Source organism: Bombyx mori, chromosome 20, assembly GCF_030269925.1.
Source record: "Bombyx mori chromosome 20, ASM3026992v2".
NCBI lineage: Eukaryota > Metazoa > Arthropoda > Insecta > Lepidoptera > Bombycidae > Bombyx > Bombyx mori.
Window position 1 is genome coordinate 10,523,447 of NC_085126.1, and position 27,874 is coordinate 10,551,320.

Genomic DNA, 27,874 nt, shown 5'->3' on the forward strand with positions numbered 1-27,874 from the left:
ACAATAACCAAAGAGTATAAATAATATATATGTGTGTGTATGTCAAATACATGGTAGTGTGTGTAATGTTCTTTTTTATTGTTTTAATGTATTATTAATTTTAAAAAAATATTAGCTTTCTGCACTCGTCTATATTTTCTATAAGTGTGGGAAATTCCATACTCCTCCGTCCGCGCAATTTTCGTTAAAATGGGCACAAAGTTTTTGCTTCACGTATTAATATATAGATATATACTCCTGTGAGTAATAGCTACTGTTAGCTCAAGCCGCAGAGCTCTCTAGTCCTTGTACGACAAATAATAAATAATAATCCGGTTATACATTAAACAATATTTATTACTCCTACAATATTCTGTTCCCTTGCACATTATTCTTGTTGTTCATCATGATCTTCTCTTGCCGTTTCTTCTCTTCCTTGAAAGCTTCTTTATTAGCTTTCTTCTCGATTCTCCTCTCTCGTCTGTATTCTTTCAATAAACGTTTTCGTTCTCTCTTTTCTTCAACACTTTCGTCTGTGGGCCTGGGAAATGTTAAAAGTTTTTTTAAATATGATTTTTTTTAATCAGTAGAGATTAAATAGTACTTTGTGTTCCTATCCATTCGCTGGTAGTCTGAGGCTATTCCAGTTAGGGGCCATCCATAAAGTACGTCACACGAATTTTAGGACTTTTGAACCCCTCCCCCCCTCCTTGTCACAGGTTGACACATTTTTATAACCCCCCCTCCTGATGTGACGTCACACATTTTTTTAATTTATGTATGTATTTAAAAATAATCGAGAGAAAACAGCTATTTTCATTTTTTATTTATTTTTATTAAATAATAATCTAATAAAATCAACATAAAGTCCAACATTTCATAAAACCGAAAAAACAAACGACTAGTTAGAAAATAATAAACGATTAATTATATTAATTAAAGATAAAAAACTTAATTATCGAGTGTCCATGGACTTTGGATCCACTCTTTTATATCAGCTATTACTGGTAAATCAGGCACTTCATTTTCGTTCTGAATTTGAACGTCAGGAACATCCTAATTTGAGTGTCTCACTTGCATTACAACGCCGCTCTAGAAGTTAAATGACGTTGCATGAGAGATTATCGCATAGCGAGAATGCTAAATTATTAATAAATATAGATCAAGTTTGTAAATTTTAAAAATTTTTAATTCACATACAAACTGCGTTTTAGTATTTTAAATTTTAACATGTGACGTCACAAAAGTATTGACCCCCCATGCCCCTTGTCACACGATGTCACACTTCGGTGATACCCCCCCTCCCCATTAACGTGTGACGTACTTTATGGATGGCCCCTTATGGGAAAATAGTACTAAATGAAAAGATCGATTTAGGAATGGTTCGATATTTTTTCCCTACTATTTTGGTCTAGAGAGACCATATCAGCATGTCACCGGGCTAGTGAGAACCACCAGAATAGAGTTCGTTCTAAGTACTACTATAGCGGCACGAGTAACGCCATCTATCGTCAAACAGCCGAAACGATGTTGAAGTCTGCTTGAAAGTATCATTCTGAAGCGAGCTGCGCACGCGGTTTCCTGGGCGTTTCTATACGTTTTCCAGCGAGGTTCGAAGCGAGACCCTGGGTTGCTGCCGCCCCCACCTTATGGAGAGCGCGCTGAGCGTGGACAGCAGCGTGTCGGCGCGGCTGGCGGCGTCGGCGGCGTGCGGTGCGGCCTCGCTAATGGCGTTGAACCTGGCCAGCGCCTTCACCGTCAGCCTCCCACCGTCGGTGCCGAGCACATCCTTAGGTATACCAGTTTTTGGATCTATCACGATCCTCTTCGGTTTCTGCAATATATATCTATATATTAATACGTGGAGCAAAACTTTGTTCCCGCTTTTACAAAAATAGCGCCGTCGGTGGAATATGACATTTCCCACGCTTATAGAGAATATAGAGGAGTGCTTCACTTCACTTCATTGAAAGCCCAGTAGGATTTCAATTCGGCTACCTAGTAACATAAGAAGACTTTCGGGGGAATCTTCAAAGGGAAGATTTTCAACTGAGCAGGTGAAATTGCTCGGTTGACTGACTAACCGAATGTAATTGTCTGAAAAATGTGGTAATATCTTTGGCGCGTTATTCACTTGTCTGTTTCAAATACCTTGTTATCCATGACAAGTAACGCCACAGATAACACGGCTCATGTTAGAGCGGACTATGCAGAGTGCTTAGTGCGAGTTTTTTAACGTTCTCGATAGCGTAAAAGTTAACCCAATTTTGTATGCAGTTAGAACAGCGCCCCTAGCGGCAAACGTACGCAAACGAACCCATTCCACACAAATATGAGTTAACTTTTACGCTATCGAGAACGTAAAAAAACTCGCACTAAGCAGACAGAATGCATTTTTTTTTAAATTTATGCATAAAAAATACATTGATTCACAATAAAAAAAACATTACACACACAACCACGTATTTGACACATACAAGCATATATACTTTTTTGTTTATTACAAAAATCTGTGGTGAAATTGAGAATAAATTAATATTGTTTGTCTTTAGTATTATTTGTCTGTAGTGTAACTTTGGCGAAATCTGTGATTGTAGAAGTACAAGTATTTGACAATAGAACCTTAATAATGTTTAAACTTATAATTTCAATTAATTATGGTTGAATTTTGACGACTGGGCGACCACTAGTAAACTGAATTATAAATAAGAACCCACGAATCGGTCACTCAACAGGCACCAAATATTGTTTAAGAAATATTTTTAAGAATCATATCGAGCAAGATCGAGGGACTGCTGATCAATAACCTTTGCAGTAGGCACTTGGAAGGAGAAAAAAAATATATAATGGTATAAAATGTATATAATGATATGAATGTATATAATGAATTTTTTTTTTTTTTACATAGATTATAAGTAATTATTACTAACAAAATGTTATGGTTTAAAAAAAAAAAAAAAACTGAAATAAAGTGTTAATATTAATAATAATAATATATTAATAATATTTGTATATAAAATATGTATATTATTTCTATGACTGCCACGTAGGTCACTGGTGCCCTACGCGGTGCACTGCAGTAATTCTATCGATTTCTATTACTAAGCGATTAGATTTTTTAATGTATGTTTCAGTCTTTTCAGGTCTCTTAGAAATAGATTTATTCTCAGCATCTTAGGATTCGTCTTTCCCAGAGTCTACTAGATATTCCGGCGCCTCAGTTCTTCAATGCGCCGCGTAGGACACCGGTGACCTACGCGACAGGCAAATTCTCATTGTGGTTAAGGTCATCGCTGAATTCAATGACGTACCTCCAACAAATTGGTAGACATACCTTAGGTTCCTCTATGAGTTTCGGATGGTTGTACAAGTTGGAGTAGGTGCTGAGGATTGTCTCGCAGTCCCATCTCTCCTTGGGCTCAACTTCCACGGTGACGACATCTTCTTCAGATTCTTCTTCGATTTCCTGAAGACGTTGTAACCTGGAAAAGTTGAAACAATATCCTGAGTTCGCTAGTTTCTGAACGCGACCTCCACACCCGCCATTGTGCCCTCGGGCATCACCAATTGCAGTTCTACAAACATCAACCAACCTCAACACATAACCAAAATCAAGGGCAATTTATTTATAATTAAAATACAAAATAATATAACATATAGTTTAAAAACAAAATAATTTAAATACCATAACATACCGTAGATAACTCAAAACAAAAAATTACATCATTTTTTATATTAGTGCACCTAGTATTAGACTATAGACTAAATAATTTTAAATAAAAGTAAAATAATATTATCGGCATTGCAACTTGGTGAAAATTGTCAAGTTAATCGGTCGTGTTGAAGATGATCAAAAATTACTTTCAAGAATATCTTTGCACAGAATTATTTTATTTATATTTATACAAATATATAAAAATGAATTGCTGTTCGTTAGTCTCGCTAAAACTCGAGAACGGCTGGACCGATTTGGCTAATTTTGGTCTTGAATTATTTGTGGCAGTCCAGAGAAGGTTTAAAAAGTGCTCGGAATTAAATAAAAATAACAATTTTGTTTTTCGTTTGATGTGTCCCCCGTCGGACGGATTCCTTTTGTTTGTTTTAAGTTTATTTTATACAAAAATTTAGGTCTTTTATTTATCGATTGAGGCACTACAAAGTCTGCCAGGTCAGCTAGTTTTATAAATATATAGATACATAAAGCGTGTTTAAAAAAAACCTTTATATATACTGAATATGCGGGACCATACCTCCTCATTTCGGTTTCCTTGTCGAGCTTGTACTTCCTCTGCGAGGCCTCGAACTCCTGGGCGGCCTGCAGCAGCATGGCGTGCGTCTCCGGCATGTGACCCTCGATCTCGTCCAGGTCGAGGGCACCCAGCTCTGTGTCGTCGTACTCGGCGTACATCTAGGCGGAGGCACATATAACCGTAAGTCAAGTTCAGTAATAGACATCTTTTTGTCCCGCGGTTTCATTCACTGTTATCTGTACTGGTGGTGGCACCTCTTGTGAGTCCGCGCGGGTGGGCACCACCACCCAGCCCATTTCTGCCGTGAAGCAGTAATGCGTTTTGGTTTGAAGGGTGGGGCAGCTGTTGTAACTATTCTGAGACCTAAGAACTTGAATTTCAAGATGGGTGGCGCATTTACGTTGTAGATGTCTATGGGCTCCAGTAATCACTTAACACCAGGTGGGCTGTGAGCTCGTCGTAATAATTCGTTAACAATTTTCAATTATTATTATTACAGTTTAGAATTTAAGATCACCAGTTTATTTATTGCAGTAATTATGCCCACCCCTTCCTCATATCATCCACATCATAAAGTACTCTGTTAATTCAGGTTATAAACTATCTTTATGTGAGATTTCATTCTTGCATGATTGAATAACGAAACACCCAAACACATAAACCTTAAGATTTGTTTTATTTAGATAATTAGGGTTGGCTGATTTTTTTTTTAAAACGTGTGCTTAGTCCGATTTTTTTAACGTTTTCGATAGCGTAAAAGTTAACTCAAATTTGTATGAAGTTGGAACAGCGCCCCTAGCGGAAAACGCAGGCAAACTAAGCACACTATTCTATACAAAAAATAACCAATTTCACATTCTCGTTCAAGGGTTCTGTTGTCATCAGATCAGCGCTACGTTGGCATACTGTATTGCCATTACAGGAATATACAATTGACAATTTTCACCGAAATATATTTCTTAATTACATTCACCAATATTTACATACAAGTTTTAATAATAATAATATTACGTGAAGCAAAAACTTGGTACCCCTTTTTATCAAAATTGCGCGAACGGAGGATTATGAAATTTCTCACACTTATAGAATATAGAGAAGGAGTGCACAATGCTAATATTTTTTTAAGTAATGCATTAATAATACATTAAATCAATAAAAAAACATTACACCCAAAAAACATGTATTTGACACATACACACATATAAACTCTTTGTTTATTGTCAAACTTTTATTGTCTGTTATTGCAGTCTGTGGTCAAACTGAGAATAGGTTAATATTGGACTTTTTGGCGGGAACGCGAGGAGTGAAGTTGTGTGATTTGTTTTATTTTGTCTATTTAGTGTTTCTTCAGGTTTAAATATGTAATAATGGTGGTTTATTAACTGTTTAATATCTGTGAAAGTGCACAAATGTGGAAAAATGAAATAAAGCCGCTGGACGTAACTTCTCGGGATCCTCCAAAAAGTCCACTGAAAAAATCTTAGTAAATGACCAACATTTTACTGAGATTATATTTCATCCCATATCATTTCATTTAATTTCATCCCAGTTGATTAATGTCTCAAATTAATTGTCTTCATTTCATTTCACTCCATAATATCATTTTTCATAAAAATATGAATATAAATTAAAATAAGACATGACTTAAAGGCCTCAGTTACGAGGTCATAAAATCTCTTAAAAAAAAGGTTAATATTGTTTATCGTTAATATTATTTGTCTATAGTGTAGTTTTGGCGAAATCTGTGATCATAGAAGTATAAGTCTTTGACAATAGAACAATAATAATGTTCAAACTTATAATTTCAATTAATTATAGTCGAATTTCGACTACTGTGAGACCACTAGTAATAATAATAAGGCAATAAAAAAAATAAAAATAAAGTTATTACCTTTTCGAATCTGTTGTCCAGTAGCTCCAAGCCCTGGTTACGCCTTATAATGCTGGACGACATCGAGTACTGTGAGAACCGCGACTTGGTGTCGTCCTTGTCCGGCGGCGCCCACGTCGGCATCCTGCCGCGGTTGTCTTCATCCTGTCAACCATTAAATAATTAATTAGTTTTTGATAGTGAACACTTGTTGACTGTTACCAGAGACAGTAAATACGACCAGCTCCGGCCGGTTAATAGTAGAGAATATGAGAGAAAGAGAGAGAGAGTAGAGAGGGGGGGGAGAGAGGGGTTAGGGGAGAGAGAGAGAGGGGGAAGTAGAGAGGGGGGTAGGAGGGAGCGAGAAAGAGAGAGAGAGAGAAAGAGAGAGAGAGAGAAAGAGAGAGAGAGGTAGAGGTTGGGGGAGGGAGTAAGAGAGAGAGAGAGGTAGAGAGCAAAACCGTGGGAAGGGGGAGTGACCTTTCCGTTCGGTCAAACACCTCCTATCACCAGTCAATATTGTACCAAAAAAATTCTTGTTTTTGTCAAAACAAACCTGCGAATCGCTTTCATCATTTGATTCAAAGTCTGAAGAGAACGCTTTCTCAGAGTTATCATCACCCGATGAACCTTCATCTTCATCATATGCTTCTTCATCATCTGGAATTGGTTCCAATGGAATTTGAGACTCAATCAAACAAAACTCGAAAATAGAACAAAAAAACAGAAGAATATCTTAAACTGCCAGAGTACGAGATAGGATATTTCTGAAGGTTTGCATTGCCCTTGTAGGCAGACGGGCATACGGCCAACCTGATGGTGACTGGTTACCGTCGCCAATGAACTTCAGAATGCCAGGTGCAGAGCCAAGCTTGCTGCCTACCGTTAAATAGTCCCCACAAGCCTCGTTTAAAGAAGGTTTCACTTCTATTACCACTACACAGATATTTTATTTATTATTTGCAAGATATTACACTAAGCTTTCACACTTCCGTCACAACCCACTCAAATAATTATTTATCACCATAGGTGGTGTTGGCAACCCAACAAATTGGTATAAAATCTTATTTATTGTTATAGTTGTGGAAAAAACATTAATTTTGAATTTTAAAATGTCTTAGATTTATCATTCTCTTTTTTCCGTGCTATTGTACGCGAATTATGAAATTTCCAAAAATAAAATTTTTATTAACGTTTATAATTGTTTATAGCCCTCACCGTCTCCCATAGCCAATTCGATGAAGTTGTCTTCCAGTTCATTTTCAGGATCATCAAAATCAAAATCTTCATCCAAAGCGGCCACTACTTCCGGATCCAGATCGAGGCGTAAACCTGCAAATGTTTTAATAATTTATTAAAAAATTATAGATTACTCGATTTTTTTTATAGAGTTACTGTTCGTTTTGGGCATTTAAAAACAATCACATTTGTTAGTATAATGCAATACTTATAAGTAGTTGTCGTGGCGTACAACCTCTTTGACAAGGACATAAGAACTACAACGACTAGACATAGACACAGACTAAGACAGAGACTTGACAAGAATTAGAAAAGAAATGGAACGAGGGCGTACGTGACTAGCGGCAGGCAGTACATTGTTCGACTTCCTTAAAGACAGACACAAATGAGACGACAAGGAACGAACCGACCGTTCTCATATTATACATACTAGATGATGACCGAGCTTTACTCGGTAATTTTGTTTATAACGCCATCTTGTTGTGTCTTTAAAGCAGTTAGTTTCTCTCAATTAAGAAAAATAGTATTATTATTCACCAATAGATGTCGGGTAGAGTCATAAAGTTGATTATTGATAAAGCTGATTATTGAAAACACGAAAAAAACAACATTTTCTGAAAATAAATCGTAGCTAGATCGATTTACTGCCCCTGAAATCCCCTGTATACTAAATTTTATGAAAATCGTTGGAGCCGTTTCCAAGATTCAGATTATATCTATACTAATATTATAAAGAGGAAAGATTTGTTTGTTTGTTTGTTTCGAATAGGCTCCGAAACTACTGGACCGATTTGAAAAATTATTTTTCCATTAGAAGCCGACATTGTCCCTGATGAACATAGGCTACTTTTTTTTAAAAAAAAAATATTTAATTTTTTTGGTTTCATGTGTGTTTTAATGTTTCCGAAGCGAAGCGAGGGCGGGTCGCTAGTATAGATATACAAGAATTGCTCGTTTAAAGGTATAAGATAAAATTGTCGACAAAAGAACGAAGAGACCGTTCAACTGATCCTTCGACCGTTCAGTAATCGAATCAATTAAACAAAAAACTGACCCTGTGGAGCAGCTTTATTGAGTAAACCAACATCCTCTTCAAATTCAGAAGCGAACACCGAACTGGGCAGCATCAGACGTTCTGTGACTGGAATGGACGGCTCTTCATCTTCATCGATGATTTCATCAGTTTTTGTTGATTCCGTTGGCTTCTTCTTATGTGGAGTTTTCTGTATTGTAAAAATTATTGTTAGTGCAAACATGCGAAACATATAACAGTGCACCGTACGAAGAGGTCATTGGATACCCGATACGGACTGACTTTATGTATTACACACTAAACAATTATTTTCTTAATTTTTCTCTACTTAATGTTGTGTACAGAAGATAAGAATGCGTGTTGAGTGTTGTTAATCAACAGAGTTACATTGATACAAGCCAATCCCGACTTGCTACTAGACAGTTGAAACTACATTCTGAATATTTGGGAGAACCATGCAATCAGTAAGTAAATCAAATAAAAATATAGTTCTTAATAATGAATAATCTTGTATGATATTCGTTTTTTTTTTAAGTTATCATGAACTAAAGAATAAATCTTTTGGTGTATATATATGGAGTGATGCGACTCAGTGGTCAAATCCTGCAAGTCGTTAACAGTTTTTCTATTGAAAAAAGTTCTTCATACAAGTTCAACAACCATAACTACGTAGAAAGAATTAAAAAAAACTCACAGGCTGCAACACAAGTGTAACCTCTTTTGTGTCTTTGAGATGCTGCAAATAATTGTAGTCATCGTCGTAATATATACCGTATTTCCTTTGTTCCTCTTTGCGTTGTTCAGGTGTGTATTCCTAAAATAAAATAAAAATCATTTAAAAGAGTTCTTCAATATATCTAAGCAACGGGCATTGAAGGGCATTGTCCTTTTTCATATACCACTTGACCACACATGATTATCACTGCCATAATACTTTGATTCAGGAAGTGAATTTAATAGCTTATGGGTTTAATTTAAATCAAAAATTTAAGTTATACGACTCATTTACTACGCCCATGTGGATGAAACTGAGAGTGGAAATAGGTAGTTTTCCAATTACAGAGCATAATGCGACTCAGTGACGCACAATGCCGAATTATGCTGAAGCTTAATTGGAACGTGAATTAGTTTTCAAATGCATCAGCAGAGTGCGCTAAGTTAGCACAGTTTTAATTAACATTGATTATTTCTAAGAAACTACGACGAAACGAAAGCCTTACAATTTTTTTCAACATTAAATAATATTACTAACGATAATATAAACAAAATTTCGATCAATGCCAACTTAAAGAAAAAAACACTTGTCCTTTTTCTGTCACTGAGTCGGTATCGATTGCGAGTATCACGCGAGAGCAGTACTTTTGAGAGTGCTCGATTGTGCGAAGCATTGCTGTAGTGGGAACATTCAATGTTGAGCATTATGCCGCATAATGCTCTCTTGTGCTGTAATAGGAAAACTACCATAGCCACACTTCTTGTAAACAGAAACCCATTCTTAACAATATAGGTATGAACTTTGACAAAATACAAACTATAATACAAATCTCTAGCTTCTGCATAGTACTTCTTGCGAAAATAATATTATCTTTACACAAGTCAGTAAGGTGTTAGAAAACTTCCATTCTCAGTGATGGGAGAATTAAGTAAGCTACCTTTTTCAAAAATGGCGAGGATTGGAAAGTAAGGATAGGAAGTAAGGATACATGGCTTCTATTGTAGTGTGTAACAGATAGCTTGTAGTTGGAGAGTATTTTTACTTACTGTATCTTTATCCTTTGTAGGTGGGATGATTGTGTTTACGGGCACTAATACTCGCTGCGGGGCTGTTTCGTCGGCGGCCAGAGGATCTCTTTGAGATCTGTGTACTAGGTTAAACGTCACCGCTTTCTTTTTATCTATGAATTTCTTTTTTGTTTTAGGCTGGAACAAGGTAAGGTTTTACATTTATTTCTATTTTGTCTCTAAGACTCGCTATTTGAAAAGTTGTTATAAAATATAAAAGTGAATCTCCAAAGATCGTTTTTCTAGTTTTGAAAAGGTTAATTTGAATACTCAGATTTTGAGGTAAAAACTCTAGTCGTATTTCATATTTATCTTTTTTTTGTTAGTGTATTATAATTACCATTTTTGTATTGCACAGTTATATGTAATGTTTAAGCAATAATATCATGTGTATAATCCACTGAACGAAAACAAGAACATGTGTTATTTTTTTTATTTTTTTTAAAGGTATTTTATGACCTGGTAACAAAGACCTTTAAGTCGTATCTCATTTTAATTTATATTTTATTTTTAAGCAAAATGATAATATGGAGTGAAATTAAATTAAATGAAAGAAAATGTTTAATTTGAGACATTAATCAACTGGGATGAAATTAAATGAAATGATATGATATTAGTAAAATGGTGGTCATTTACTAAGATTTTTTCAGAGGACTTTTTGGAGGATCCCGATAAGTTATGTCCAGCGGCTTTGTTTCATTTTGCCACATTTTGTCTATTTAGTGTTTCTTCAGGTTTAAATGTGTAATAACGGTGGTTTATTAACTGTTTAATATCTGTGAAAGTGCACAAATGTGGGAAAATGAAACAAAGCCACTAGACATAACTTATCGGGATCCTCCAAAAAGCCCACTGAAAAAAATCTCAATAAATAACCACCACTTTACTGAGATTATGTTTCATCCCATATCATCTCATTTCATTTAATTTCATAACAGTTGATTAATATCTCAAATTAATCATCTTCATTTCATTTCATTACACTCCATATTATCATTTTTCATAAAAATAAGAAAATAAATTAAAATAAGACATGACTTAAAGGTCTTAGTTACCAAGTTATAAAATCCCTAAAAAAAACATACGAGACTTTTGGCGGGAACGCGAGGAGTGTAGTTGTGTGATTTTGTTTTTTTTTGTCTAATTAGTGTTTCTTCAGCTTTAAATGTGTAATAACGGTGGTTTATTAACTATTTAGTATCTGTGAAAGTGCACCAATGTGGGAAAATGAAACAAAGTTGCTGAAAGTTACTTCTCGGGATTTTCCAAAAAGTCCATTGGAAACTTTCAGTAAATGACCAACATTTTATTGAGATTATATTTCATTCCATATAATATCATCTCATTTCATTTCATTTAATTTCATCCCAGTTTATTAGTGTCTCAAGTTAATAATTTTCTTTCATTAAATTTCATTTCACTCCATATTATAATTTTTCATAAAAATAAGAAAATAAATTAAATTAAAAGACATGACTTAAAAGTCTTAGTTGCCAGGTCATAAAATTTATCAAAAATTTTTATTTCATACTATATTATCACTTCACTTTCACAGATATTAAATAGTTAATAAACCACCGTTATTACACATTTAAACGTGAAGAAACACTAAATAGACAAAATAAAACAAATCGCATAACTTCACTCCTCGCGTTCCCGCCAAAAAGTCATATTTATTTGTGTAGACCGTGTTTAACAGATGCAATTAAGTGAAAAATTAAGAAATTTTACGGAATGTCATCACATTGCAAAAAAACCTTCGACTTTAGAAATAGATTAAGCAAGACAGTGACAGCATATTTGTTATCTGTGTTAACATAGTGACAGTCACAGATCTATAAATAATACACCTAAGGACCCTAAGGTCCAAGCCAGCTGATAAAACAGTGACTTTTTAATATTAGTTTATAACATTAATTTCGTCATAAAAATACCATATGCCTACAATTAAACGTCCTCAACGTATACAGAGATCTTTAAATTTTCTGCCGACCTAAACAGTGCGTTGTTACGATGTCGAAAATTAAAAAGTTCAGTGGCTCATTCCGCTATACGCAATGGGACCCTTGTTTGATAATATTTCAAATAGTGGCAATGCAGTCTGTAATGTACCTGTCTCTTAGTCTGCTCGTGGCCATCATGCAGGACTTGACCGGCTCCACGAGAACTTTGGATCATTTATTTGAATACCATGTAAGTACATTACCAAACAAAAGGTAGCATGACAAAAGTAGTCAAGATTCAACTAATAAATGTACGTAAATCTCTACGTTACGGTTTATTTCGTACGTTAGTATGTTCCTAGCTTAAACAATGAATGATTTGGTAGCCTAAAATATTTTCCTTCAAAAAATTTTATTTGCTAAATTATCAAGTTAGGTAAAAATAATACTAGAATTAACATTAAAGGTTCCTACAGTGATTATGACCAGGTAATTACGGAATATAGGTGCGTAATCTGGCCTATAATTTTTTTTTCTTTTTTATTGCTTAGATGGGTGGACGAGCTCACAGCCCACCTGGTGTTAAGTTGTTACTGGAGCCCATAGACATCTACAACGTAGACGCGCCACCCACCTTGAGGTAAAAGTTCTAAAGTCTCAGTATAGTTACAACGGCTACTCCACCCTTCAAACCGAAACGCATTACTGCTTCACGGCAGAAATAGGCAGGACGGTGGTACCTATCCGTGCTGACTCCCTAGTGGTCCTACCACCAGTAAAGATTATTAGAGATTATTAAAGAATATTCTCATCATATTAGCATTATCCTCTTAACAACTACCTTATCATTCTTAAACTCATTCAGAGATTACCAGAGGCTCATTTATATAACTTCTTAACATAAGCTGGTATATGCTATAATTTACTGGTAAGCAATATCAAATGAAATACAAACACATGAAAATTATATAGAAATCGATTAACAAAGAGAGAAGATGTAAATAGATGCTTAATGCAAAAACCTGGTCTATCAATTGATTGCATTTTCATAAAAATTGTTATGTTATTTTCAGGAGCTACACATAGTAGATAACGAAGGAAGGGCAGTGATATTAGCGTTTGTTTTCAATGCAGTCATCGGTGCCTTTGCATTATGGATGATTGTTGGACGAACAAAGCTGTGCTTGGATTTTAGGTAAGACATTATTATGGATATGATAAAAGCAAAGAAAATATTTAGTCATTTTAATTGATTTGAAAACTTTCCTAATATTTTTTTATATTTTATAACCTTTTTTTTGCCACTATGCATTCACTGGGAGCCTATGGGACTATTCCAGCCATGTGCAGATGGGTAGGTGAGCTCACTGCCTGAGAGAATTTGCTAATGTTAACCTTAGCAAAGAGCAGTGTTTTGCTGAAACTACCACCAGATCAGAATCAGTTCCCACTGAGAATATTCAGTGGGAAAGTCAGTGGGTTGTGTCTATGGGTTAGTTCATTCGTCGAACTCTCCTTTACAACACAAGGAGAATGCTGTCTTGCGGCTGTGCTTGCAAAACACTGAGAGTGAATCTACAGGATCTGTCAAGACATATTTTAGGCGGAGGCAGCTTTGCGTTGCCCCGCCGCCAGGATTGGAAAATATCAGAAATTATGGAGCAGTTATAGCAAAGCTGCTTTTGATTACCATGTCTTTATTGTCATAGTCTGTATACAGGTTCAATTGATGGAATGTAGTCACTGTGGACCTGGGACACTATCTGTATGTATACTGCTTATAAATACTTTATTGAGCTTCCCTCTTTCACCAGATTTCAATTATGAACACATACATGTTCTTGTGAAAATGATAATACTGTATCACATACATAAAACAAAATATATGATAAATAAATAATGTCTAGTGTTTACAAGAAAACTGAACCTCAAGATGTGCGGAACAAGTGCTCGGCACAATATTCTCCTAACTGAATTAGCCACATGATATCGACGCTTGAAAGGCAAACGTGACTGAGCGACAATGCGTGAACTTTACAGTAGACTAATTTTAAGTTGAAATACCTGAAAAAAAATCTATTTTAACGAATCTAGCTGTAGGATTGAAATGATTTTAATAGACCTAGAAATATTTATTTTTTTTGCACAACGAATATGTTTATTGCTTATCATTTATGTATAAAGCAATGACATCGCCGCAAGAACACCTCAGAACACCAGGCAAGCCTCGAGTAGGTCTCCCTATCTGTGATAAAAATTAATAAATTACTATTAGTTATTTGATGGTTTATCAAAGCACTTAAAAAAAATTTATCAATGCCAACTATCTTTGAACATTACACAGTTTATTAATACAACATAATTTCATAGGAAAATTATCTTGATATTGTTTTATACCATTACATTATTATTATACTCATATATAAAATGAACATCGGTATGTTTTTAATTTAAAATTTCAATTAAATCTTCGCAAAGCCAACCTCTATACTGGGGCATTTATTGACAATATCGACTGTGACATGGCAGTGTTGCAATGCATTGATAAAAAAACTCATTGATGATTTTGATCAGGTTCTCTCTGATCAAAAGGAGCATGAATGTAAAATATGTACTGTACTATAAAATTTACATTCTTACATTTTTACTATTAATAGGGCATATCGTGAGCCCGCAAAGTAAGATACTATTATTAGGTCTATATTGGGCATGAAGCCACCATCTTTTCTGGTTTGAAGGGTGTCACAATGGATGGAACACGGTACAAGTGAGACTTCAAATACTGATGCTTTTGAACAGCTGGGAGATACTTCAACCACTGAATATAATAAAACTAAAGCATATCTGAACTTAAATAGTATATTATCTTTTCAGTTGCACATACCACGGACTTCATTTGATCGCATGCTGGTATTACAACGGAAGTTTCCCGACAACTTTCTCGTGGTGGACGTTGAACATAGCCTGTGGAGCTATAATGTGTGTGGCAGGCGAGTTCTTGTGCCTGAGGACTGAGTTGCAAGCGATACCCCTCAGTAACATAGGTGCTAAAGTGGACTTATGAAACTTGCTTACCGGTGTTAAGTTTGTTGCACCAATCTGTGGGGATTGATGGCGGGCTTAGAGTGGACACTTGTGGTTTCGGCTTGAGGACTTTGGGAGCTTGTGAATCGATATGAACACTTATTATTGTCTGTTTGGTGCATAGCAGACGTTGCTTTTCACTCGATGAGAAAACATTCAGAACTGCAGTCATTGACCTTGTTGTATTGAAGTATGCGAATGAACAACGGTCAAAAAAAATTATATGAAATAAAAAATGTTATTCTTGTTAATTTAATTTTTATGTTTATATGTTATTAAAAAAATGGAGCTAATGTTATTAGTGAATTTTGAACGATTTTAAAATGTTTGAGTGTTTGTTGTTCTTTCACGAATTGATGAAAAATGATTGGATTTTCTTATTTTCATGTGACAAAATTGTTTAAATGATAGGTATATTCAAAGTTAAACTTAACTCCAAATCAATCGGCAAATCAGAAATGATGATTCTTACATTTTTCATATATGACTTACAATAATTTAGAAAATCCAATTTATAATTGAATCGAAGTAAACTTCAAAAAGAATTTACAATTAATTGAATAAAATTTAAAGTATGTAAGATTTAATTAACATTATGGTTAATTAATGCTAATAAATACAAACTATTTTTGTAAAATCAAGAAAAGAATTATTTGAAAACCTTAAAAAAGTGTAGCAAAGATACATTACAGAACCGTAAATAAAACTGTGATCAAATTGTTTACTACACGCATATTTATTTGTTTTTATTAAAAATGTAAATAAATATATTTCTAATTTAATTTGTTTATTTTATTTTGTCAGGAAAAGAATCCTTTGCCTTTGCGAATTATTTAGTAAAGTGTTGCCTTATACCAACTTGATTTTACCATTGTGCTCATTTCTATCACAATTGAGAATTCTCGTTTAAAAAATGTCCTAAGTAGACAGCTGACATTTCGATCTCGTGCCTAAAGTTTACGGAAAATTGGATCGACACTGCCCGGAAGTAATGTGTAATGTAAAAAATAGGAAATTAATAAAACAACATTGAATTTAGTTACAATAATTTATAATAAAATGATTCAATAAAAACAATAACAAATATTATTTATTAGCAAACAGAATATAATATATCAATAATAATAATATATCACAAAAATCACAAACTAGCGTAGATTCAATGAAATCACAAAGTATGCGTGCATATTTAAAAAACTAGTACTTTTTGATACCAATATTTTAACCGGCTTCGATTTTTGTTGTTTAGAGAAATTAGCCTGGCCAATGTACGTTCTAATGACATGCTATGGCGCCGAGAGCACTCCATGACCAAAGTTTGATCATACTGAGACAGAGGCGGATTATCCGTAAGGTAAACTAGGCACGTGCATAGGGGCATGTAGTGACAAGGGGCGCGCGAGCTCAGAATTTTTAAATAAATAAAGAAAATAACATATCGACGATTAAGGACTAAATGCTGATTTATAACCTAAATCTATAATAGATTATATTGCACAAGCATCGATATACTCGTATTATGCAATATGGCGCGTTTGTTTGCATTTCATTCCCGCATTAGCGTAAGTACAAGGGTCCTGGTCTACTAAAGTCTAGGGTTTGATGATACAACGTCATCGTAATTGCGTTAAAACAACTAGTTAAAATTTATAGTATTATGATCGCCGATAAAGTTATTGACTAGGGCGCTCTGGACCTTTTTAATCCGCCACTGTACTGAGATATTTAGAAATTACTCTGAAATGGCTAACACAGAACCTTTTTATTCGACTTATTCAATATTACAATATATTAAATCGTCTGCCAGTTAAAATATCAGGTCACAGCATTATTAATAACCCACAACTGCCATCGTATGACGAGGTATGTTTATAATCTATGGACATTTTTTTACATACTGTCACTGTCAAAAACGTGACATTCAAGTTTTGTACCGTACCGTAAAATGGGGCGATTAGGGACAAATTCCAACTTTATGAGCAATTTTAAGGTAGTTGTTGATGTATATAATGCTATATCAGGATCAAAATGATTGAGTCTTGGGGGTATCTTTGTTGTCTAATTTAAAATTATGCAACTAGCATTCCAGTTTATGCAAAAAATGCAAAAATAAGTGTAATCCCTATTTACCCGAAAATTGCGGTTAATTGGGACGAAATGAGAAATTTGCTAGGGTTGGCACTACTTTTATTTTTATATATAGTTTTAATTAATTTATTTATTTAGTTGCACCAACAAAGTGACCATCAATAAAAAAAATTGAAAAACTGACAAAAGTACATGGCAGACCTCACCTCAATTATAGGTGCAATCGACAGTGCAGTAACAACAAAATATATATATATATATATATATATATTTACACATATATAGTGGGCTTTCTTAGAAACGGTTTATATTTCTCCGTTCTTGGTAAGTACTTAGGGGCTGATATTTCTATCTGGGTTAAGAGATTAGGTGTGTCGGTTATTCCATGGATTAATCAGATAAATACCCCCACTCTGAACAAATATTAAATATTTTATTATGTATTACTTAGACATTTTTGTCCACCTTGAAATTTCATTGATCTTGTTACATGTCTCTGCAAAATCGACTTACTTTTATTAAATTGCTTATCTATTTCAACTAAAGACATTCCCAATTTCGCTTCGATAAACCAGATTTTTACCAACAAATTAAAAAAATATTGTTATAACTACATAGACAACCCTACAAACCTGTACCTATTTATACTTAGGTCGTTTCCATTTCACGTATTCTGATCCCAATTGACCCCTTTTTCGTTGTTATTTATACCTAAGACGTCCCCAATATCCCCAAAAACAACAGATTTTTATATGTATTTTTATTTAATCAAATACATTAAAACCAATAACAACTCAGACTTACCTTTAATATATATGCTGGTTCAAACACTAAATAACGTTTATAAATCATAGTCGTCTTCTATTATTATCAAATAAATAAAAGAGAGCAAAGTTTCTAGCACTAAAATAATTACCACCACCGGAAGTTAATTTGAAACGCGATTTTTTATAAGTTAGCAGCTATTATCATGCATATTCAGAGTTGTTTTGTGATCTTTCAACATTCTACTATTAAACTATAAAAAAATTGAAGATTTTGCAACGAATATAAAACTTATATTGAGCGTCGAAAGATTTTCCTGGTTTTTTCCCGATTCGCCTTTCAATCCCTAATCGCCCCATTTTACCGGTACTTCAATCTCTGTTTGTTGTTGTTCTAAAAATAATTTTCGTTGCTTTCGTAAATTTACTTATAAACTAATCGATATGTATTTGTCGTCACACGATGACAGTTTCCGTGGCGGTGTGCCATTCGGTTGAGTGCGCATTTCTATAGCAATAGTTCGATTATATTACACTACGAATATTAATTTATTTAATAGTAACGTTAATCTCATAAGATCTGCCATTGGATGCAACTAGCCTTATGCGTTTAAATTGAATTATATTAAGGTATAACGGTATCATAGACATGAGGTAGATTATCCTATGAAAACAAGATATCTTTTGTCAATTTAGAAGAAAAAGCGACGGTTACATACTGACTTTCTTTAATATAATATAATTTTCATATAAAAATTGGCTGTATGTTTGGAAGTGACATTTTTTTACATAACAATGTAACTGGCGGCGGCTGTGTATTCTAAACTTGCAATTATTTTCTAACTTAACTACCAGTATTTTGTCATCCATATTGTGTATGGAAAAATTAACACAAAACATCGTCTTCGACAATCGCTAGTCGCACCCAAGACTTCGGCGCTAATCGGGTACGCACTATACCTATCAACATGCATCGTAAAATTACAATCATTGCAACGGCGAATAGATTCCTTCTCACAAAACGCGAACTTTGACAACCACCTAAAGGTACGTTATAGGTAAGTTACGATGTGAGCCACAATTTAAATCATAAACGATACATTTATATTCAGTGTGTTCTTATCAACGTGTCTTTAAGCTTTATTATAGACCAGTGATCGGCAACTTTGTCAACCAATTTAAATTTCAATTGTGTATTATCTATATAGATAATACACAATTGAAATTTATCCAAAATCGATGAACACCGGCTGCACGCACGAAAAAGTGTCACGTTCCGGCGTGCAAGCTAGAGCGCGAAACAAGCGACAGAGAGGCACAATCGGCCAAAGGTTGCCTTGCCTTGTGACACATTTATCTCTCTTCTCGCGTGACGTCAGAGCCAGCAGTTCGAATAGTTCTGCTACTGACGTTATCACGTAAAACTATTGTCCATTATCCGACTTTACAGACAACCAATTATTAATTTTATTAACGTTTATTTTTATAGGCTTTTGTTTAAAGGCAAGAGAATATTTAATAGTAGCTGACCCGGCTGACTTCGTAGTGCCTCAATCGATAAATAAAAGACCTAAACTTTTGTATAAAATAAACTTAAAACAAAGAAAATAAATCCGTCCGACGGGGGACACATCAAAGGAAAAACAAAATTGTTATTTTTATTTAATTCCGAGCATTTTCATATTTATCTACCTTTTAAACCTTCTTTGGACTTCCACAAATAATTCAAGAACAAAATTAGCCAAATCGGTCCAGCCGTTCTCGAGTTTTAGAGAGACTAACGAACAGCAATTCATTTTTATATATATAGATTCTGTGAATGTCAGAACTAAACATTTCGCGGAAGAGCCGCCGTACCCAAGGAGTCAAAAGCTGCGCGTTACCGATCACTGATGTAGACGATTTAGAGGGTATTTAGAAATTATCACTACTCATTTTTTATTAAGTTAAATGTTAAGTTATTTGTACATCAGACGAAGTCAAGGCTTAAAATAAGGTTACCTATAACGTGGTTGTTAATGTGTAATGTTTAATTGTTAACGCAGGCTGTAATTATATTTTTCTCGACAATATACGATCACATGTTAGGTAGGTCGGTGACTTCTGACGCGATAATCAAACAAATATATCGACGCTTGAAAGGCAAACGTGACTAAGCGACAATAACTGCTTTGTACATAAATTATAGGCAATAACCATATTCGATGCGCAAAAAAAAAATATTTCTAGGTCTATTAAAATAATTTCAATCCTACAGCTAGATTCGTTAAAATATAATTTTTTTCAGGTATTTCAACTTTAAATTAGTCTACTGTAAAATTCACGTATTGTCGCTTAGTCACGTTTGCCTTACATGCGTCGATATATTCAACATTTTTCTATTGCACGCAATGAATGTTGCGATCCGTCGGCTGATCGGTTTGATGTCTATTGCGAGTTTACGTAAGAGAATTAATTTTATTGTAATTCCAATTAATTTTACGGTTTAAAATTGCGTTTTTTTATTAAATTGTCATTATTACATCGAGGGTTAAAAGGCTATTTGGTTTAAGTGATATTTCGCTTAATACGCCACATTTATCTTTGTAATTAAAGGTCCGTTTTATTTGATATTAGTATCAACAGTTCGATGTTTTTAATCAATTAAGTTTACTCCATTCAAATAGCTGAAGATTTTTTTTGTCATGATATTTTTCTAAATTTTAAACTTCAAATAGTTCTTCTGTAATGTTGCAAAAATGTCGCGTGCAAAACCCATCGACAATATTTCAGAGGTTTCGATTAAAGGCTTCGTCAAACAGAACGCGTGCTTAACGCCGCTTTTTAACGTCGCGCTCTTTTCATGTCACACAAATTGACTAGATGACCCTAACGCTCCTTGACGCAACGTAACATTCGCTAAATCATAGTGCCTTTCGATAGCAGTGTGAAAATTTAAAAGTATTAAGATGTCGAGTGATTCAGTTGTGGCATTGTATAAGCATGGGTATATTCTAACAATTTTTGGGTAATCCCAGTATTTTAATGCACATTCACTCGCGACGCTAAAATAAAATTTGTAAAAAATTATAACGCCTGACGTCAAAGCGTCCTAACGCCACGACAGAGCGTTGCGTACTGCTAGCGCTGGGGCTCTGTTTGACAGTTTGTTACCATAGTAGTACAGCACATCTCGTCGTCATAGCGCGCCGTTAGTTTAGCATTCTGACGCGCGCTAAGTACGCGTTCTGTTTGACGAAGCCTTAAGAAGCCCGAGATTTAACCGTAAAATTAGTTTTAATTATACGCGGTTTAATTATACTACGACTCGCACATAATAAAGAAACTATACTATTTTTATTATGCTTATTGAACCGATTAGCGTTTACAGAATACAATAATTATTACAGCGTAGTGGTTGGCGAAATTGAAATCGCCCAAGCTAAAAAAATATCATCTTAGTCATTAAAATAAAAAATTCAAACGACTACTACAAATACAGGCGGAAGCAATCATATTGCTTACACAGATAAGGCGTGACAATTCGTAATTATATAGCTTCTTAGTATACCTACTAATAATGACGAAGCCAGTCGAAGTTGTACTGTAAGAACTGAGACCTTAGAACTCTCGTCTCGAGGTGGGTGGCGGCCTTTACGTTGTAGATGTCTATGGGCTCTGCTGACCACCAGGAAGAAAAAAATTGATGACGTAGAAACATGGTGTTACAAGGGACACATCCTACCAGCGGTCTACGTAGAAAGCTCTCGATACATCTAGCTACCGTTAACTCTCGAATTAACAAAGTTTTGCAGCGTGCGGGAGCCCTTAATGTTATCGGACTCATATGCGCTGCTGACTGTACAAGCCGTGGTACAGACAGCAGAGTCAGTGATGAAAACTTTAAAATACCTTATGGGGCCGTTCAAGTATTACGTAAGCAGATTTATTACAATTATTCCCTCCCCCCCCTTTCCCCTCGTGAGCAAAAGTAAGCAAAGCTCTGAAATGCTAATGTAAACACTGGTATATGAATTTCTCTACTAATTTATTCTAATTTTTTTAATGATTCACGAGCAGCAGTTATAATTCTAGAAACAAGAAAATAGGCTTAGGATTGAGGACTTTAACACACGTAATATTCATTTATTTGCGCGAGATAATTCCCCTACCCGGTTCCAAGCGAGTACCTAAACTTATTAATTATTTATGGGAATCCCCGAAAATGCGTATCGTTTTTAAGCATAGACAATGTGTAGGTTGCCAATATGCGTAAAAAAGTAAATAACTGGTGCTGACGTCATCACCATCTAGAACCCCCCATGACTCAAAGCAAAGACTCCCCATCCCCTTTTTTTATTGCTTAGATGGGTGGACGAGCTCACAGCCCACCTGGTGTTATGTGGTTACTGGTGCCCTTAGACATCTACAACGTCAATGCGCCACCCACCTTGAGATATAAGTTCTAAGTTCTCAGTATAGTTACAACGGCTGCCCCACCCTTCAAACCTAAACGCATTATACTGCTTCAGTGCGGACTCACAAGAGGTCCTACTACCAGTAATACTTGAACAGCTCCTATTAGACAGGTTTGCGAACGTTATATTATAATAAAAAGCACATCACCACCTCAATTAAAGCTATGTCGGCTGATAGATAATTGCGTTAATAACATGGTTTATCGAAAATTTTGGTATGTTCGAGGGGTGAAAGAGTGTATGGATTTAGCGACATTTTACCAACTTTACAGGAGAGCTGTGGGTATAACGATGAAAGGAAGATCTTCCACCGAGCGAGTGATATTGCTCGGTAGACCGACGGTCCGAATGTTGTTTTTTTTTCCTATCTAAGCTGGTAGCCTTGAGAGGCTATTCCAGCGTAACCGTAACTAGAAGGTGAGCTCACGGGGCTCAAACCTGACGACGTTGCTGATACGAACCCTAGCAAGAGCCGAGCTTCGCAGAATCTACCACCGGATCGGAAACGCGACCCACTGAGAAGATCCGGCGAGAAACTCAGTGGGCTGTGTCTGAGAGTTAATTTACTCGTCGAGCCCTTCGTCGCAAGCGACGGGTTCGACGAGAACGGTGACCGGTGCTTGAAGTACCTAGAAGCGCCGTCAGTGGATCGGGAGGATCCGAGATGACGTGTTTTGGGCGACGTCGACTGCTTTCCATTCTTTACGCAGGATCGGGAATGTAGTTACCGGTGGCCACGATGAGAGGGTTCTCGTGTCGTGCCGCTTTATCGAAGTGGGCGAATGTTGTTGTTCGGAACTTGTATATATGCAAGCTTATCTTGAAAATGTCGTAAGCGAGATTCAGGCATCTGTCAAATATCTCGCGTTCTATGATGGCTGTGTGGGAAAAGTATCATAACAAAAAAACTTCTTCAGCTATTCGTATGGGGTTAACTTAATTGTTAAGTTTAATTAAAAACATCGAACGGTTGATGCTTATAACCAAATAAAACGGACCTTTAATTACAAAGATAAATGTCGCGTATTAGCGTTATATCTCATAAACCAATGTTATGCCTTTCACTCCTCGATATATTTAACGTCCGTATGGTGTAGTGGTAAGTGACATGGTCACTACACAAGGGGATCGCGGGTTCGAATCCCACCAAGGGAAGATATTTTGTATGATAAATATAAATGTCTTTTCCAGGGTTATGGATGTATATCAAATATATGTATGTGTATAATAAAAATATTACATTATTTCCGTTATCTGGTACCTGTAACACAAGTTCTTTACGAACTTATCACGGGACCAGTTAACGTGGCGTGATTGTTAGTAAATATTTATTATTATTATTATTTCGAATAGCAGCTATATGTGGATGACATTATATAAGCATTGCACTGATAATCCTAATAACAAAAGCGTGAATTATCTGTTAGTGAATCAGTATTGACCATTGACAGTCGTAAGTAAAATGTAAGAGTAAAAATTATTATAAAAAAAATAAGTGAATTTTTTTTTGGTTTAGTACTTTATCATTAACTTACAAAACGCACATACGCTGTACTAAAATAACTGCAAGGCACTGAAAATATTGTGGCTTCATTTTTAATTGTCTTTATCCATTTAAAAATAATATTCTCCTATGTTTACGTAAGCTATGATATTAATTAATGTCTATACAATATTTAACAAACAAATATTAATTAAAAAAAGACTATTTAATAGAGTAAATGTGCTTTTCAAGCTAAAAACTTATACATAAAAACGATATGATCAGATAAGAATGAGATGCGTAATCATAAAACTAAAATAAGCTTTGAAAGCATATACAACAATAAGTTTCTTTGTGATTAATTAAAAAAATAATAGTTTTATTAATAAAATTATTCTGGCACATCCCTAATTCAGGGTTGTGTTAGACGTACTAGTGTTTTATTACTAGGCGCACAGTATAAAAGGCACGTAGATTCCTTTGATAGAGATTGGTTGTATCGATATTATACGACCATTTTTAGGGTAGTTGTTACTTAAATAATACGTATGATAATGGCCCATAGACCTATATAGTAGGGACACGACATATTGTTCTATACGTACAATTGCTTATATAAATAGCACCCATTTTGAAGGCACATACATAAACATATATCTATCTCGTTCTTACTCAGCACTTTAACTCGCAGGAAAACAATATAACAGTATTTCAGTGCGTACATAAAATGAAACATGAATATACGTAAATATCTCCGTCTCCGTCTAATGAGGCCGAAAATCCGCCATGTTTAGCGCGCCAAATGTCATTGTCACGTCAATTCGGCCGTCTGTTTTGGGTTGTACATTATTTATTGACTTTGATATCGATTTAATATGATTGATTATATAAAATTTCATAATTTATCATGCTTAAAACATACAAAAATAATAATTAAAACGTATTTTATAGGATCTCAAGAAAGTCGATGCCCTAAAACTATTATCATATGTATTTAAATTCATTATGGAGCCCTCATCCGAAAAATCCATTTTTCGGTCGGAATCTATTGATCATGACACTAATCATAAATACCACTTTAAAATATGTCATCAAAACATATTTAGATGTTTCTGTTTAGATATTTCGGGAAAAAGGCTACCGACATATCGGAACTATTTAAATAAAATAGTTTTATTCCGCAGTGAGTAAAACACTATTGTAAATTTGTTAAATATTTAATAATTAAGTGATTTTAGAGAGGAAGTCACAAGGAATGACGTTTGTAATTAATGAATAAATGTTCTGTAGGTGTTTTTTTTTCACGCGGTCCCTTGATAAGTTTAAAATTTGAATCACTCTCAAGCGAAAGTGATTCAAATGGTGCGGCGCACCTTCCTTGGGGTGCGCTGCGGTAGTATGTTACGGACTTTAGAGTCAGCAAAACAATTAAAATAGATTGTTATAGTCTAAGAAAAACACGTACTCAAAATACGATAACATTTAGCATGCTAGAAATGGGCTGATGGCTTTGAACTACGCCATATCTTTATGTTTTGCGACAAACGACAACTTTATAAAATCAGTGTAGCAACTTTTAAAAATCATCATATCGTTTACTTGGAAAATTCGAAGGACGAACTTGTCTTAGATTTCACCCATCTAAATCATATCATATTTGCACATAACAATATACCTACTTACTTCCCATTAAAGTATAAATTCTACAAATAAATAATACTCAACAATATTTAAAATAAAATGAGCCAAGAACGTTTATCGATAAAACCTGATAACATTGAAATCTTTTGTACAGCACTAAAGCCGCCATGTTTTGTGGCCAGATGACGTCACAGTGGCACGAAATTTTGGTTGACGTTTCATTTCCATAGGTTTCCTACTTCATTGTAATGGCCTAAATGAAAAAAGAGGCAATGGTGCGTCTACCCTACATCAAAACTAATCTAAAGGTAGAGAGTGCACTGAAAATTATTTATTTCAAAATAAATTCGACCGTTACGCCCCCTATAGAGACGGGAGGGTAAATGGCGACGTCAATTTTGAAATGAAGAGTGCAAAGCGCGTGAAGCTATACTGTACGAAGCGAATAGCGATCCAAAGCGAATATTGCGTCACAGTGATCACTAGTGCGTGTTAAATACTAGTAGGAGTACAAAACGATATTCTGTATCATGATATTTCTATTTTCATTCAGATTAGGTATTGTATCGATTCTATTTTTGTAATAGTAACTCAATATCTCGGGTAGTTAAATATCGATTCAAACATATATTCGAATTATCATAGCGAGTCTTGCATTGATTCTGTTTTTGTAATAATAACTCAATATCTCGGGTAGTTAAATATCGATTCAAATATATATTCGAATTATCATACTGAGTATTGTATTGATTCTGTTTTTGTAATAATAACTCAATATCTCGGGTAGCTAAATATCGATTAAAAGATATATTCGAATAATCATAGTGAGTTTTGTATCGATTCTGTTTTTGTAATAATAACTCAATATCTCGGGTAGTTAAATATCGATTCAAAGATATATTCGGATAATCATAGTGAGTATTGTATTGATTCTGTTTTTGTAATAATAACTCAATACCTCGGGTAGTTAAATATCGATTCAAAGATATATTCGAATAATCATAGTGAGTTTTGTATCGATTCTATTTTTGTAATAATAACTCAATATCTCGGGTAGTTAAATATCGATTCAAAGATATATTCGAATAATCATAGTGAGTTTTGTATCGATTCTGTTTTTGTAATAATAACTTAATATCTCGGGTAGTTAAATATCGATTCAAACATATATTCGAATTATCGATAAGAAAATCGCAAAGAATCGTATTCGAACTTAAAGATAATCTTTTGGGAGTGTAGCTGAGTATTAAAATTGTAATAAAAGTATTAAGGGGAAGAAAAGACAATGCTATCCTATTTTCACACGTAAAATGTGAAAGTGATGGAAGATTATTAACACAGATCTCTTTCAATATTGAAATGGGAAGAAATAAGTCATGGTGATGATGACATAATATATAAAAGTATGTTAGTTCAAATTTCAACATCATATTCAAATACATATAACTTCAAGCATATGCCAATAAGCTGACATTGATATTTAGTAAAATCGAACACCCTTTATGCTAAATAAATACAAAAACAGCTAAGCTATTTAAAAACAAGTAGTATTTCAACGAGTATTGCATTTTGTATCTTATTTGTATTTAACTACGATATAACTTCAGATTTATTATATTTGAGATGTTAACATCAAAGAGAGAGTTTGGTACAGGGTGTGTTATTTTGTAAACACAACCTTGTTATATTTCCGGAAGACAGTTCAGATTTAATACACTATTGACAACAGAGTCAGATTACCTACGAAAGTATATTATGTACGTAAATATTACAGCAAACAAAATCTCCTTATACAGAGTGTTGCATTTCTTATTAGATGAAATGATAACGAATACTCACGTTTTCGAGAATCGAGTGAGACGGCAAACCGAGATGTCGAAATTACATGAAATGTCTGTACCAAATGAAACACCCGAATAATGGGTGTGCTAATTCTTAGGGTGAGTTTTCATCCTCCACCTCCCTGATGACTGTATCGGACTCCCAGCGGGCGCGCTCGGCGAGCAAAGCCTGAAGCTTCTGCGGAATAAATGGATATACTTTCTCGACACATATGGTTAGGTTTTTTTTTCCTACCTGTGCTGATAGCCTTGGAGGCTATTTCAGCTTCACCCTAACGTTTGTAGGTGAGCTCACGGGGCACAAACCGGAGTGTTGCTAACACTGACCCTAGTAAGAGCAGAATTTACCACCGGATCGGAAACGCGACTCATTGAGAAGATCCGGCGAGAAACTCAGTGGGCTGTGTCTATGGGTTAATT

The 27,874-nt window shown here is 34.8% G+C and overlaps 3 protein-coding genes across 4 annotated transcripts in view; 1 reads left to right on the plus strand and 2 right to left on the minus strand.

The window, feature by feature from the left end:
* Positions 1–323: 323 nt before the first annotated feature.
* Positions 324–10,697, minus strand: LOC101737819 (protein LTV1 homolog). The gene is made up of 11 exons (XM_021347962.3): positions 10,494–10,697; positions 10,133–10,291; positions 9,066–9,185; positions 8,393–8,561; positions 7,318–7,431; positions 6,656–6,759; positions 6,121–6,264; positions 4,230–4,387; positions 3,314–3,461; positions 1,626–1,813; positions 324–520 (listed from the first exon to the last, which is right to left on the minus strand). The coding sequence occupies exons 1-11, from the start codon at positions 10,494–10,496 to the stop codon at positions 343–345; spliced, it is 1,485 nt and encodes a 494-aa protein (XP_021203637.1). The 5' UTR covers positions 10,497–10,697; the 3' UTR covers positions 324–342.
* Positions 10,698–12,011: 1,314 nt separating this feature from the next.
* On the plus strand, positions 12,012–15,958 carry LOC733000 (SCF apoptosis response protein; the record flags this gene model as incomplete). The annotated part of the gene is given in 3 exon segments (NM_001046996.1): positions 12,012–12,346; positions 13,170–13,291; positions 14,971–15,958. Coding segments are annotated over 3 exon segments (492 nt in total).
* Positions 15,959–16,214: 256 nt separating this feature from the next.
* Positions 16,215–27,874, minus strand: part of LOC101741806 (protein 5NUC) — a 34,515-nt gene continuing 22,855 nt past the window's right edge. For both annotated transcript variants that reach the window (XM_062674431.1, XM_021347965.3), the window contains one exon: positions 16,215–27,632. In XM_062674431.1, the coding sequence (XP_062530415.1) occupies positions 27,549–27,632 (84 nt within the window). In that variant the 3' untranslated portion in view covers positions 16,215–27,548. The remainder of the gene's footprint in view (positions 27,633–27,874) is intronic.